Source organism: Dothidotthia symphoricarpi (genome assembly GCF_010015815.1).
Source record: "Dothidotthia symphoricarpi CBS 119687 unplaced genomic scaffold P153scaffold_1, whole genome shotgun sequence".
Taxonomy (NCBI): Eukaryota; Fungi; Ascomycota; class Dothideomycetes; order Pleosporales; family Dothidotthiaceae; genus Dothidotthia; species Dothidotthia symphoricarpi.
This window is the reverse complement of record NW_022985008.1, coordinates 777383-791073: the sequence shown is the minus strand read 5'-3', so window position 1 is coordinate 791073 and position 13691 is coordinate 777383. Positions and strand designations below refer to the sequence as shown.

Below are 13691 nucleotides of genomic sequence, written 5' to 3'. Positions count from 1 at the left end.
GCAGGGTAAGTAGCACGGACTCACATGCATCGACGGCCGAGAAAACGAGATCGTTAAGAGAAAAACGTTCAACGTCTAGGTATATGGGAGCACATAGAATATGATAAACGAAAAACTGCTACCGATTGAGCGTATTGTCGACGTGGGAACACAACATCTTCGACTCCTCCTTGAGGACTTCACAGTCAGCGGGGAGATCAGAGAATAGGTCATCGTTGCAAGGATGCTCATAAACGTGCCTAATCCAGCGTTCTATCTTCACCTCGTCACAGTCCTCGATCTTCTGGTAGAGCTCGGCCACCTAGCAACAAACGGAGCGGCCGATACTGCCCGACCCGCTTACAAACTACTCCATCCTACAGCAGACACTAGTTTACAAACAGACTATCATCGCCTGTGTCATACTGCTTGATGACCTGGGCGAGTTTGTTGGCCTCTTGGGCGAAGTTGAGCGGATACAAATTCAGAACTTGGTATCGAGGCCTAGAACAGATGAGCGATTATTGCCAAATGGCGGTGGGGATGACTTACTTTGGCTGATCCTGATACGTCTCCATCTTCGCTCGTACTCGAAAGTTGAATGTCTTGCATGTAGCATCTTGCATGATGGTCATGAAGTGCTGGGTGTCGTTTTCCTCATCATCTAACTTGGCCTTCATTGCCTCGTTGGCTGACAGGCCAACAATGGCCTGTCCAGCCTCATCAAAGCAGCTTAGCCATAAGGTGCCAGTGTGATCTGCAACGTTCACGCTCAACACGTAGCGATACTGTGGCTCCGGAAAGCTGGTCTGGCACTTCTCACACCACCAGGATCCAGGATTGTCTTCAATGACCTTTTTGTTGCAGCCTTGTGTCGAGCATGCTGGATATGCAACCGTGGTATTCTTGACGTACACGACAGAGGCCCTGAGACTCAAGTACGTAGGTGTGTCCTGGAGATAGCTTTCTTCTTCGAGAATGGATGAGATGATCTTACTCTCGTTTTTCCCACCAGATCCAGAACTTGGCGCCATGTTTTGGTGAGTAGAAAACGTAGCATTCTGACCGACAGCGTTGAACCATCCTCGCAGCTTGTGCGCCTCGTCGATGTCCGGATCAACCATCATGGTGCCTGAACTAAGAAGACTGAGGCTTCGTCCGCCAAAGTCGGAAACTTTGACACCCTTGAAAGCAATAATCGACTCAAGCGGCGCCTCGAAACTTTCGGCAGTCTTGCCCCAGATCGTGAGTCGTACCGACGTTTGGCTGTCGTCTGCGAGCGTCAGTTCCCGCTTGCTAAAGTCTTTATTGGTGGTCTTCGAGGTGATGGTGTTGATCTCAGCGACTTCCTTCAGCACGCCGACAGTATCGATTGTTGTATCTTTCTCCACAGAGTTCAGATCGCCAATTTTGGTGAAGTTGAACCGTATCTGAGGTTTGTTGTCTTGGTCCTCGGCCTTCTCGACTTCAGTGTCTCGCTCGAACGACAGTTCGTAGTCATTGGGCAAATTCGAAAACTGTTTCTTTGCCAACGTGACTCTGCATGGTGCTGAGATGTAATAAACTGTGCCCACTTCGAAGACAGGGTACAGTCTCTCAGCAACCTCGTTGAATAATGTCGCGCGGATCTCTCCAGTATCATCCAGCAGATTCACACTGAACAGCTTGCCGGTGCCCTTTGCGTTGTGCCACTCCTTCATGTCTCCCTTGTTCGTGCATCGCGCTCGAATCGTCCACTTGTGTGCGTATGGAGAGAGTGACTCGATGGGGTACAAGTTCGGATGTGTTGATGTGGCTGGGTTACTTTGATGAACAGGAATAGACCTTTGTTGGGGTGCGGGCGCAGCTGCTGGCGCTGGCTTGGATCCATAGAAACCATCGCCCGAGATGCCACCAGGTTGTGGTACAGTCTTTGCGTCTGTCAAAACCTCAGGCTGGCCAATCTTCTCGTGTTCGCCGTAATGCTCAAGGACTTCGAGTTCCATGATGATGAGGATGCTGTGTATGTATTAGCATACATAGACACATAGACTGTCATAGGTCATACTTCTTTTCCTTGACACGCTGAGGATTGTACTTCAACAGTCGTACAATCGATCCCTTCTTGAGTTTCCCGGATGTGACGATATCGTTGGCCGCTACGAACCATCAGCATAAGATACCACCAAGCACGCTTGACATACTCGTTGCAATCATAGTCTGGATGAAGTTGCGAATGTCGCTCAGCACAACACGGAAGCGCTGCATTGGGTTCGCCTCGCCCGCCTTGGGCTCCATAGGCTTGATCTGCACGCATTGCAGAACAGGGTGCTCCACGAAGCAGCCGCTGGGTTCGAAGATGCTCCTACTCACAGTTAGCGCTATTAAATACACGATTTGGAGTTTTGATTTACCTAATGGAGCCCTGTGTGATGGCTTGTTCCGCCATATCGAGTCTGTGTATTTGGGGGCGTGTGGTGGAGAGGTGTTGTGCAGGTGGCGACGCAGGAAATGCTGCCTGGCAACGACGCGACAAGAACGCGTTCACGTACAGCACGTGACATACCGTAACTAGCCCCGCGATAAGTGGAACCTAGCGGTCGCATACGTAACTGGCCCTGATCAAACAACGCGACACCGGAGTCAACTCTACGATTCACAGTACAAACACCATGGCCGACAACGACATTGCCACACGGGCGCCCGAGAGTGATGCACAAGAACAGCCGGTGGAGCAGGCAGGACAGAGTGTCTTCCCTGGCGACACCACAGCACAAGAGGGGCCAACGATGGGTGTGAGTACGTTGCTACACAGGCTGCTTCTGGTTGCTGAGTGAACGTCCAGGAACACTGCACAACAGATCGGCCCTCTCCGCCTGGCCAAAAACCTACTGGCGAGTTCTCGAAGCTCGGCGATATTGAATGCTACATAGCAAAGCCTTCCGACTACCCGCACTCACCTTCGAAGCTCCTACTTCTCCTTACTGGTGGAACGGGCATCAAATCTACCAACAACCAGTTGCAAGCCGACAAGTATGCTTCCGAGGGATATGTAGTCGTCATGCCCGACCAATTTAATGGCAACCAGGCGCCCAACAGCGTCATGCCCGAAACTTCGGAGCAAGCATCGTGGCTAGAGCAGGCAAAAATGAAGGGTGCGGAAGTTTTGAAAGCACTCTTGATCGACAAGTGGCTTGCTTATCACACTCCGGAGCGCGTGCTTCCGGTACTACACAAAGTCATCGAAGGCGCCAAAGAAGAGTTCGCAGACGCCGTCGCAAACGGAGAAGGCATATACGGTGTAGGATATTGCTTTGGTGCCAAGTACATTCTGATCTTGGCTGGCGAACATCCCGATACTGCTTCAGGGGGACAGGCACCGCCCAAGGACGAAGAGCAAGGGACCGTGAGTAACGCACCTGTCCTCCGAGCAGCAGCAGTCGCGCACGGAACCATGGTGATGAAGGAAGACCTCGAAGCAGTCAAGGTGCCCACCTACATAGTCGCTGTCGAGAACGACTCGCTGTTCTCAGAAGAAGAAGTCCTGACACCTGGTCGAAGAGCAATGGAGACCAACAAGGTCGAGCACGAGGTCAAAGTGTTCTCTGGTGTGCCACACGGCTTCGCGGTCTTGGGCGACTACGAAGACGCCAAGATCAAGCAGTCGCAAGAGGAAGCTTATGGACTGATGCTGGCCTGGATTCAGGCACACTGAACTCCACTTCCCTTTCCGTAACTCTACAGGGATATGACATGGACCCCCCATGCTTCTTTCCATCACAAGCATGCTCAGGCGTTGAGGAGGAAAATTATCATTTCTCAAATCTTCTATACCACTTCCACGTACTTTGAATGGTTGCTCATCTGGTCTCTTTTTTCGAAAACATTATCTGACACCTCGTCTAGCAAAAAAACAGCATCTCGTGTTCATAGCACTTATGACCAATCCAGTTCATCCCTGTGATCCATTCAACCCTCCCACTTCCCAGATGTCGGTCATCTCTAAAAACCAGAAGGAACCAAGCCACAGCCAAAATCCTATAAACGTTTGTATTGATTCGCGTAGTTTATCGCAGTCACTATCAGGCGGAGCGATGTCTGATACGGGACCTTGCGGGGCCTGTTGTGTAACAGAGGCCTCTAAAATCCGCCCACGATCGATAGTTTCTCAGAAATCACTTGATTAGGATTGTTTCACGGTACTTTAGCGCGTAGACAGCTTGGTCTTTACTGCATGTCTTGTTGTTGGGGTAAATCTTGATAAATAATTTCATACTACAAGACGGTTTATATGTATAGGTCTTGGAAAAGCTTAGTGTGTGTACTGGAAGGGTACACAGTTAGGTTCATGTGAAGGTTGGACTGTCAATTATATGGTTGCATAGCACGTAAGATAGGCCCAGAGCCTCCGTATGTATCAGGTATCACTCCACTGAATAAAATTCTGACTCCATCGAATAGTGCCCGCCTAGTTCATCGCGCTTATGTGCAGAAAATATCGTAGTGCCCTCTCAATTGAACGTAAAAGGTGGAAGTGCTGGAAAGGAGTCGAGAAGAAGGGTTCGTAACATTTCCATTAGTTGTTCGTAAAGTCTAGCGCTATTCTACTACCTACAACCCACTCTCTTCTATCTTCTAATAATGTGCTCATTGCTACACACCCGCCGTTCGCGTAAAAAGTTGCTGGCCGGCAAGTATCCTACCGCGGCGCTAATATATGCATGGCACCTTCTTCCGTGAGGCCCCTGTCTAATTCTGCGTCTCTATGTGTATGTTCTGCGATAGCGGCAGGCACGTGCTTGCTCGTGCCTGCGCACCGCACATGTGTAGTCGCGGTTATACTCCATTGACTCATGTCGTATATAGGAGCCAAGCACTACCAATCTTCTCACCAACATGTTGATGATAGGTGTGTATGCGACCGTCCTGACGGTGTCCCGATATCTCGACATTCGATAACAACATCATGTCGCGAAGGCCAGCTCTGCGCGCAGTCCACACAGACTACATTCTCTAATCTCGTATCGCCTGCGCAATCAGTTCCCCTTTCAAGGAGCCTTCTGCGCACCCCACACAATAGACTCCATCAGCGCATACGGAGACGACTCCAGATCCAGACCCAGCAGCGGCGACTGCGAGAGTATACCCCCATCGCCGTTGTTAAGCGCCTGGTTGATATCCTCAACGGTAAAAGTATGCATAGTAGGCGAAGCCTGCGAGCCCGTTTCGCTCATCCTGCGATCGCCCGAGGACGTGAGTTTGAGCAGGCGTTCGAGAGCCGAAACGGAACGTGTAATAGGGGAAGCGAGCTCAGCAGGGTCGACGTCCTTTGTGAAGTCGCCGAGGACTTGGATCATATTCTGCAGCAGATTGCGTGCTCGCTCGTTGCGATTTTGCTCGCCGATGATGCCGAGGAGGAGGGCGGAACTGAGGGAGCGGTGCACGGCGGCCCAGGAGCGCGTGGCGAAGGGTGTCATGTTCTGCAGGCCGAGGAAGGCTTCGACTGTGTTGGTGAGGCTGTCGATGCATGTCTTTTTCAGCGTTTTGGACAGATCGAGGCCTACGGTGCTGGGGCTGATCGCGGGTCGGCAGAGCTCTGATGTGATGTATGAGATGTGTAGGTATAACGCCCAGTGTTCGAGCTGATCTCGCATCGAACGACAGCGTCGCGAGTCTTTTAGATAGTCGGCTGCATCAACCATGATCTCTTGAAGTTCCTGTCGGTGTTCTGTGATCCTGATCAAGGCGTCGTGGGAGTTCTGCGGTCGCTGGCGCTCACGAACGATGTCTAGTCCAACTTTGCAAAGGCGGTACATGCTCTCAACATATGTTCTCGTTCCTGGTGCTGTGTGCTGACTCAGGGGAACGGTATGATCGATAGTGGTTGTTGAAGATGCCCTGTCGTAGGAGACGGATAATAACGAATCCTGCCATAGCAGTGCCCACCACACTTTGCTTCGAGACACTCTCTGCTGTACGGGCATAGATGGAGGACACATACGATGGAGTCCCAGAGTCTGTGAGAGGCGGACTGTGAGGCCCATTAAACTCCAAGCAACACCAGCATTCATGTTGTTAGAAATGACGTTTCCGAGAATCAGAAGCGTTTGGATGTTTTCGATGTTGGCGAGTGAGAGGAAATTTGTGAAGCGCAGGCATTCGAAGCTGCAACAAATGTAAACCTGCGAAGTCAGCTCCCTCTCTCTCCTCGACAACGTTGAACATTGACATCCTGACGCCAGGACTGCAAAAACAAGCCCTATCCAATGGAAATCCTTGCCATAGATCTGCTGGTCTGTGATGCCGTTGGTCCCCTGTGCGCTCGCTCGATTGATCAAAAACAGCAGGAGATCCGACTCGATGCCTTCAATGTCAGAGACGGCGGGATACACAACATGGGCGGTTTCGCGGTAGCAGCGGAAAAAACTTAAACACTCCGAGTCGCTAGGCAGCGCGTTGGCGAGTTCATTAGCGCGCAGTATTGAGCCGTGAGGGAGCCCCCAGAGGTCGACGAAGGGGTAGGTGGCGCTCTCGTTGTCCAGTCCAAAAATGGGCAGCATGCTCTTCTTGCCCAGCATATCTTGCACACCAGGCGCCCACTGTGTGTCTCCTCGCCCCAGCGCCATGACGAGCGCGGGCACCGAACTGGGTCCGATGTGTATTGTCTGGCCTGTGATGTCGTTGCGTGTGTGAATGCCCTGGGTCCGGACGTGGCTCTGCTCGCCATCCATGGGCGCGACGGCGGCGAGTGGCGTAGACATGGCGGGATCGTAGCCGTTGATGGGCGGGGCCACCTCGGAGACGCTGCTGATGGAGTTCTTCAGCTCGCCAAGCGACTTTTCAGCCTGCTGCAGTTTGTCGCAAATGCGCTCCCAGTCCTGCTGTAGTCAGCACCAGTCCCACTCTCCCACACGACGACATGGATGCGCACCTCCCGCGGCAGGGTGACGGTGCCACCGTGTATGTGCACCAGGCCGTTGTTGAAGTCGTGTCCGTTCCCCAGCCCCATGCCCATGCTTATCCGTTTCGCGGGTGGGTGTGACTCGCTCGGAGGGTGGTAGGAGCAGAGCTCAGGATGCTCGCGGACGACGCATGTCTTGCAGGGCACTGTCTGGTCGCATTTGACCTTGCGCTGCCTGCACGGGTAGCAGGCCTTGTACTCCCGCGCCTTACGTTTCCGTCGCAGAATCTCGTCGACATCGGACCGCGGCGGCGTGTCGTGCATAAAGGTGGGCGTGGCATGCGAGTGCTGCTGCGACTTTTGGTGGTCGTCCATGATCGCGTCGCGTCGTAAAGCTTGGAGGTCGAGGTTGGAAAGAGTTTCCCCACTGCCATGCAGGGTTCTAGTCTCCGGTGATCCGCGGTTGGAAGAGCCGTCACTAGCACCGCGCTAAGAAAGCTTGATTACCTAGCACTGCGGCTCCAGCCTTCGATTCCCAATCGAGCTCCGTGTCGAAGACTTACAAACCAACGGCCAAGTTCTCTGTCACTTCCATCGTTCCATACCTTGTCGTGAGTTCATACAGTTGAGTTTTCATCAGCGTACTACATACTCCATAGTGCTCAGCACGCATGAGTCCGAGCACATGACCCAGCACACCCAGCCATGTCTGAGAAGGTCTCGCGTCAAGGCTAGACGATATCTAGCAATTCGTGCAGAACAACTCAACACATGGCTTGATAGACTGTAATGAGACATCTAGTCTCTTACATCTGATCGCAGCATAGATGAAAACTAGACAACAACCTTGAAGAGGCCTGCAACGGAAAAAAACCTTAAAACCAACCACGATGGTTGAAAACATGTCTCAAGCTGCTGAGTCACCCCGCACGAATTATCACTACCCCTGATGTCTATCTATCGAGTTCTGACATCATCTCTCCTTCATCTTTACCATCTATCAAGCGAAAGAGGAAATCTGGTCCAGTGACGGCAACCTTCATGCAACAGCAGAGAGCCTCAAATCACATCTCTGATCTATACGACGTATGACTCAAGATTCCTTGGACAACAGCGGGGCGACTGTTGAAGAGTTCTCGCCAAGTTGTTGGTGTGCGTGTTCTCGTGAACTCTAGTTCCGAGTGATCCCCGAAGGTCCACCTTTCCTGAATCGCTCGAGCACGCCACTATCTTCAACCCACGAACTCTTCAGTCGACTGAACACTCACCGTTTAGAATAATCCGAGCCAACTCCGTTGAATCTTGCTTGCTGCCCATCAATCGTGTTGGGCCCAAGATCTCGCCGATCGCATGCTGTATATAAACATGGGCGCGGGTCGCCCAGAATGCAGTCCACAGTATCCAGGGCGTTCGCTGCATCCAGCAATCCATTATCCTTTCGATTTATCCTGATCGGAACTCCTTGTCTTCACAAAACACTTAAGAGAGTTCTAATTGATAAGGGTCGTATACCCTAAATACCGACCTCATGGCTGAAGAGTCAATCACACAACCTCCCATGTCGAGGGACTTTGCTCGACCATCACACCCCACATTACCACACCCAGACGACAGCGCTTCAGAAGTTACACATGTCGAACCTGAAAAATTCCATGCTATTCGACGCGAACCTACACACGACGGAGAAGATGTGGTCAACCTTCCATACCGAACACTAAGCAACGATGCCAACCTCAACGAATACACAGAGGAAACCATCGATGGCCATATAGCGCGAATTCGAACCAACGCCACGGGTCAGATCGAACGACATGAGCTAGTTACTTGGAAGATCGATGACCCAGAGAACCCAAAGAATTGGTCGAAGGCTAAGAAATGGTGGTGTACAATGGTTGTGGCACTTACATGTTTCGTTGGTATGTCTCAACTATCAATACATATTCCTAAGGCATCCAGGGAGCTGTCTAAACTCAGTTGGAGTTTCGAGGCGTCTGAGTGTCATCGAAGTTATGGTGTTCTGTCAAATTGCACGCGCTAACCTGAATACAGTTGCTTTCAACTCCTCCGTCATCACGGCCGACCTCGAAGGTGTCTCTGAAGAGTTTAACGTCAGTGAAGAAGTCGCACTGCTCACGATTACATTGTTTGTCGTCGGCTTCGGTGTTGGTCCAATGGTCTTTGCTCCATTCAGCGAAATCTGGGGGCGCAGAAAAATATACGCGAGCACGTTGCTCCTTGCCGTCATCTTCACCATACCAGGAGCCCTCGCGAAAAATATCGGAACTCTCCTCGTAACCCGCTTCATCGCTGGTGTAGCCTTCAGCGCGCCAATGTCTCTCGTCGGTGGAACACTTTCAGACCTGTGGAAGAACGAAGAGCGCGGCGTCCCCATGGCAGCTTTCTCTGCAGCGCCATTCATCGGCCCTGGAGTTGGTCCTCTCGTCGGTGGGTTTCTCGGCGATGCTGCCGGCTGGCGTTGGTTGTACTGGATCCAACTCATCCTGAGCGCCATCGTCTGGTTCCTTATCACCTTCACCGTTCCAGAGACCTACACGCCCCAACTCCTCGCACAACGAGCCAAGAAACTACGAAAGGAAACCGGCGACGATAAATATGTCACGGAGCAAGATCTCGATCTACGGCCGTTTAGTCAGCGACTGATGCTTTTCCTCCTCCGACCATTCCAGCTGCTTTTCCAAGAGCTGATCGTATTTTTTATCTCGCTTTACATGAGCGTACTCTACGGTTTACTCTATATGTTCTTCGTTGCGTACCCCATCGTGTACCAGAAAGGCAAAGGTTTCTCTGCCAGTACAACTGGTCTGATGTTCATACCCCTAATCGTCGGAGTTTTGCTCAGCGCCGCATGCTCCCCACTCATCAACAAGCACTACCTCACCCTCGTAGCCAAGCACAACGGCCACCCACCAGCCGAAACACGCCTCATCCCCATGATGGCCTCCTGCTGGTTCATCCCAATCGGACTTTTCATCTTCGCATGGTCATCGTACCCGGATGTACACTGGGCGGGGCCCATGATGGGTGGTCTCCCCGTAGGATTCGGTTTCATCTTCCTGTACAACGCAGCGAACAACTACCTCGTCGACTCGTACCAGCACCAAGCCGCATCCGCACTGGCGGCCAAAACTTTCCTACGCAGCTTTTGGGGCGCGAGTGTCGTGCTGTTCACGAACCAGATGTACGACCGCTTGGGATACCAGTGGGCTAGTTCGCTGCTGGCTTTTATTGCGCTGGCGTGCTGTGGGATTCCGTTCCTGTTTTACTTCTTTGGTGCGAGTATTAGGGCTAAGTCGCACTATGCGTATAGTGAGGATGAGGAGAATAAGGGGACGGAGGAGAAGCAGGGTGCTTAGATAAGGAGACGTTTTATGATTTGGATGCAGTAATGTGTGAGGAAGCTAGATAATGTTGAAGAATATGACATATTTGTCTTGTTTAAACCGTTTCTACTCGGAAATGCTTGTAGTCGTCTTCACTTTCATGACCTACACCTCGAATCCCCTTAGCATTGATTATCTCTCTACCTCGCCATCTTGAAAGCACAAACAGTCTTAAGCGGGCGGAAGACCGTCACAGTTACATACCAGGCTAGTACAAGATCACAAGAAAGAAAAGAATGAGATGGTAAGGAAACAAGAAGAACATGGCATCACATCAAACTAGCCAACCTAGCATACCCCATCACCAAGAGACTCTCATCTCCAACAAGTGATACTAAATCATCCACAAAGCCTCAAGTTCCCGACACAAAGCCTCAAGTTCCCGACACAAAGCCACTCGATGCACCACACCATCAGCCTGTATCCCTAGAGATGTACCGCCGTCAGTAACGTGCAGAGCACTGCCCTCGTACCAGCTAGCAAGGTTACTTAACACTAACCAATACATGTTCAAAAGAACAGCGAAAAGATTTCTACGCCCCGGTGATGATGAGTGTGTTTTCGCGTGTGTGGAGAGGGAGATAAACGGAGCGTTTGAGTCTCGATAACCAATATACTCTCATGTTCCTTCACCCCTGAGTAGTATCAGCCACTTATGTATGTAGAGAATAAACACCCATCAATCAAACAGTCCATTCATCCAAGAACCACCCTTCACCCCCCACCATCCCGCCATTCAAACAGGACATGCTCGCATTATCCGCTGCGCAGACAAGTAGCCTCTCGATCGAACATGAAATCGAGAACAGAGCCAAACCACGCCAAAACCTTCAACAAATACACACAGACCACTGTGTTATTTTTGGGGGGTTGAGTGTACACATCTAACCCACCCGTCCTGTTCGTAGCTTCTTTTCCTACATATATTTGACGCATGTAAGTCTTGTTCATTTGTGTACATGTGGCATATAGCATATAGCCTACATATAATTCTATTCCCACTTGCCGTCTGTGGATGTACAAAGCGTTGTGTGAATATGTAGTTATGTATCTGTGGAAGGACATGGAAGTATATTTTGGATAGGTACGTACATACATACATGCAGTCAGTCAACGTACACAAGGACTGCGTGCCATCATCTGGTAGAGTCACGAACAACCCACTACACACACCATCTCACACACACAGAAAGCCAGGCGATGTGACATGTACGACCATCCAGAATGGTTCCATTAAGCATTACAATAATAAGCCACCTTCACGTGGGAGGTGACCCCACGTCAGGCTTCGTCCAAATCCCAATCAAAACATTCCATCCAATCATGGCAACACATATCAGCCCCCTCCCTCCAATCCTCCATCCCAACAGGTAAGCCAGCCGGCCCAAAGCAGGCATCAAAGAACCCAAACCTGGGGCTGACGTCCCAAGCGAATGTCCCAAGCACATTTTTCCAGAACGAATACTTCTAAAACCCCCCCCCCCCTCTTATTTCCCATTTCCATCTCCACTTGTAAACCGAAGCGAACGACTTGGGTATCTATAAAAAAAAGCAAAAGAAGAAGAAGAACAACAGCGAACAATAAAACTAATACTAAAAAACGGGTGATTGGTTGGGTTGGTTTGGCCATGGGGAAATTCCACAAGAAAGACATGTCAAAGTGGTGGTGGTGGTGGGAATCCAGGATAAAGCAAGCCTTGCCCCCACCCCCTCCGCCTGTGCTCTTTACGACGCGCCGTTAACTATATGCCGCCCGTCATCAAACGATGAGATTCGCTGTAAAATGCTGAGCAAATGATAAAACTCCATGGAATGCATTAATCGTCAAGGTCATCACACCGGGAAATGTGGGTGGTGTGCGATCTTAGGGAATAAGTAGTATGAGGAGCAATGAGGTCGATAAGGTGGTAAGCCGCGTGTTACCGGGACGTCTCAGTATCTGATGCAACAGTGTCGCCGTCCCAGAGGCTGTGCGTATCGTCGGTGGGGGAGCGTTCGCCGATGGGGCTTCTGCCGCCGGTTGAGTAGGATGAGGAGGAGCCGCTGGCCCAGTCGTCCGAGTCGGAGTGGGGTTGGAATTCCTCGTAGATGTCGAGCATGTGGTAACCAGCGCCGTCGGCAGGGTCGCCAACCTCAACGTAATCGTAGTCCCAGCGGAACTCCTTGTCGGCTTGCGGGCGGGGGAGGAAGTTGGCACGGCTGAAGAAGTAACAGATTCCAGCAACTAGGTAATGTTAGCAAAAGTTGTGTCATGGTATTGGAGAAACTTACGCAGACTGCCAGCAACCAGATCTACAGCGTAGTGGTGCGAGAAGTACATTGTGGACCACCACAGCCACATGGTGTAGAAAACGTACACGGGGAAGAGCCTGGGGAAGACGTGTCCCATAAACAGCGTCTCGAGGGTAGCCCAGCCAGAGTGTAGAGAGGGGAATGCGCCAAACACCATGGGGGAGGCATGGAATGTGGAGGCGTATAGATCCAGGCCGAACAGCTTGTCAATGGCCGATAACCCTGCAGGGTCTCCTATGATGGAGTAGTTTGCTGGTGCCAGGCCGTATGAGTTCTCGTACCACGGAGGAGAACATGGGAAGACAATCTGAATGAGGACAGCCGTGATGTTCATGTATCCAAAGGCCCGTGCCCAGATAGGGAGGGTGCCAGGTGGAGCCCAGATGAACATGCATCCGCTGACGATGACTGGCGAGACGTAGTGGACGATTCCGTAGGGGATCCAGGCAAGGATGTCGAGGACGGTGTGCTTGTGGGCGGATAGGATGTTGCTCAAGTTTGCGCCGTAGAGGATGTTTTCCAGGGCGGGCAGGACGCGGACCCAGATGGCGGGGCGGTGTTCGGGCGAGATGTACTTGCAGCTTGAGAATAGGTATAGCCATGTCAGGGTGGGGAGCAATGGGAGCAGGAACTGGCGGGTGATGGGCAGACACAGGCCCGTCATCAGCACGGCGGCGGCGAACGTCTTGGCAAAGGGCCCTGGCGCCTCGCTCACCGACAGCGAGAAGATGACGACGATGCCCAGGAACAGGTACTGGGCGTCGTATATGGACCACGGGTGGGTGCGCAGCGAGCGCAGCGTGTCCGAGGGCGACCACGACGTCTCGAGCGAGGCGATGGATGACGTGGGCGACTGGCGGCTGCGGATGCGCGACTTGGTGGCCCGCCACTTGCGGCGCACGCGGTGGGGGATGAAGCTGGGCAGGGCCGAGAGCCCGGGCACCTTGGAGCGGGCGAGCATGTCGCTGCTGGACGTGTCGAGGAAGGCGAGGTAGCTTTTGTTCGCCATGGCGGGATGGGTGCGAGGGCGGTCGGGGGAGGCGGCGCCGACGAGACACGGGCGACTGCTGGCTTCCAAGTGTGGCGGGCGGGGAGAGAGGACCAGCTGGCCGTGGACGGTTGGAGAGAGCAGCAGCAGC

The 13691-nt window shown here is 52.1% G+C and overlaps 6 protein-coding genes across 6 annotated transcripts; 3 read left to right on the top strand and 3 right to left on the bottom strand.

Moving 5' to 3' along the window:
* Positions 1-31: 31 nt before the first annotated feature.
* On the bottom strand, positions 32-2455 carry P153DRAFT_362391 (replication protein-like protein A 70 kDa DNA-binding subunit). Its single transcript, XM_033667124.1, has 5 exons — positions 2373-2455; positions 2163-2323; positions 2027-2117; positions 532-1977; positions 32-483 (listed from the first exon to the last, which is right to left on the bottom strand). The coding sequence occupies exons 1-5, from the start codon at positions 2405-2407 to the stop codon at positions 369-371; spliced, it is 1848 nt and encodes a 615-aa protein (XP_033529026.1). The 5' UTR covers positions 2408-2455; the 3' UTR covers positions 32-368.
* Positions 2456-2630: 175 nt separating this feature from the next.
* P153DRAFT_380448 (alpha/beta-hydrolase) lies at positions 2631-3673 on the top strand (the record flags this gene model as incomplete). Its single annotated transcript, XM_033669930.1, has 2 exons — positions 2631-2753; positions 2804-3673. The coding sequence occupies 2 exons, from the start codon at positions 2631-2633 to the stop codon at positions 3671-3673; spliced, it is 993 nt and encodes a 330-aa protein (XP_033529025.1).
* Positions 3674-4516: 843 nt separating this feature from the next.
* P153DRAFT_362389 (uncharacterized protein) lies at positions 4517-7260 on the bottom strand. The gene is made up of 2 exons (XM_033667123.1): positions 6890-7260; positions 4517-6836 (listed from the first exon to the last, which is right to left on the bottom strand). The coding sequence occupies exons 1-2, from the start codon at positions 7232-7234 to the stop codon at positions 5007-5009; spliced, it is 2175 nt and encodes a 724-aa protein (XP_033529024.1). The 5' UTR covers positions 7235-7260; the 3' UTR covers positions 4517-5006.
* Positions 7261-8417: 1157 nt separating this feature from the next.
* P153DRAFT_279991 (MFS general substrate transporter) lies at positions 8418-10233 on the top strand (the record flags this gene model as incomplete). Its single annotated transcript, XM_033663054.1, has 2 exons — positions 8418-8775; positions 8909-10233. 2 exons carry the CDS (start codon positions 8418-8420, stop codon positions 10231-10233), a joined length of 1683 nt encoding a protein of 560 aa, XP_033529023.1.
* Positions 10234-11526: 1293 nt separating this feature from the next.
* On the top strand, positions 11527-12102 carry P153DRAFT_6579 (uncharacterized protein). Its single transcript, XM_033673324.1, has one exon. The coding sequence runs from the start codon at positions 11694-11696 to the stop codon at positions 12000-12002; it is 309 nt and encodes a 102-aa protein (XP_033529022.1). The 5' UTR covers positions 11527-11693; the 3' UTR covers positions 12003-12102.
* Positions 12103-12179: 77 nt separating this feature from the next.
* On the bottom strand, positions 12180-13561 carry P153DRAFT_279464 (aureobasidin resistance protein Aur1; the record flags this gene model as incomplete). The annotated part of the gene is made up of 2 exons (XM_033663024.1): positions 12180-12484; positions 12532-13561. 2 exons carry the CDS (start codon positions 13559-13561, stop codon positions 12180-12182), a joined length of 1335 nt encoding a protein of 444 aa, XP_033529021.1.
* Positions 13562-13691: the final 130 nt, after the last annotated feature.

What these genes read in the sequence shown, in the direction of transcription:
- P153DRAFT_362391 (XM_033667124.1), bottom strand. Translation starts at nt 2,407, where the DNA reads ATGGCGGAACAAGCCATCACACAGGGCTCCATTAG. An exon ending in ATCACACAGGGCTCCATTAG is followed by an intron (nt 2,324 to 2,372) that starts GTAAATCAAAAC and finishes AACTGTGAGTAG; the next exon opens with GAGCATCTTCGAACCCAGCG. An exon ending in CAGCGTGTCAAGGAAAAGAA is followed by an intron (nt 1,978 to 2,026) that starts GTATGACCTATG and finishes ATACATACACAG; the next exon opens with CATCCTCATCATCATGGAAC.
- P153DRAFT_362389 (XM_033667123.1), bottom strand. Translation starts at nt 7,234, where the DNA reads ATGGACGACCACCAAAAGTCGCAGCAGCACTCGCATGCCACGCCCACC. An exon ending in CCGTCACCCTGCCGCGGGAG is followed by an intron (nt 6,837 to 6,889) that starts GTGCGCATCCAT and finishes TGACTACAGCAG; the next exon opens with GACTGGGAGCGCATTTGCGA.
- P153DRAFT_6579 (XM_033673324.1), top strand. Translation starts at nt 11,694, where the DNA reads ATGTCCCAAGCACATTTTTCCAGAACGAATACTTCTAAAACCCCCCCC.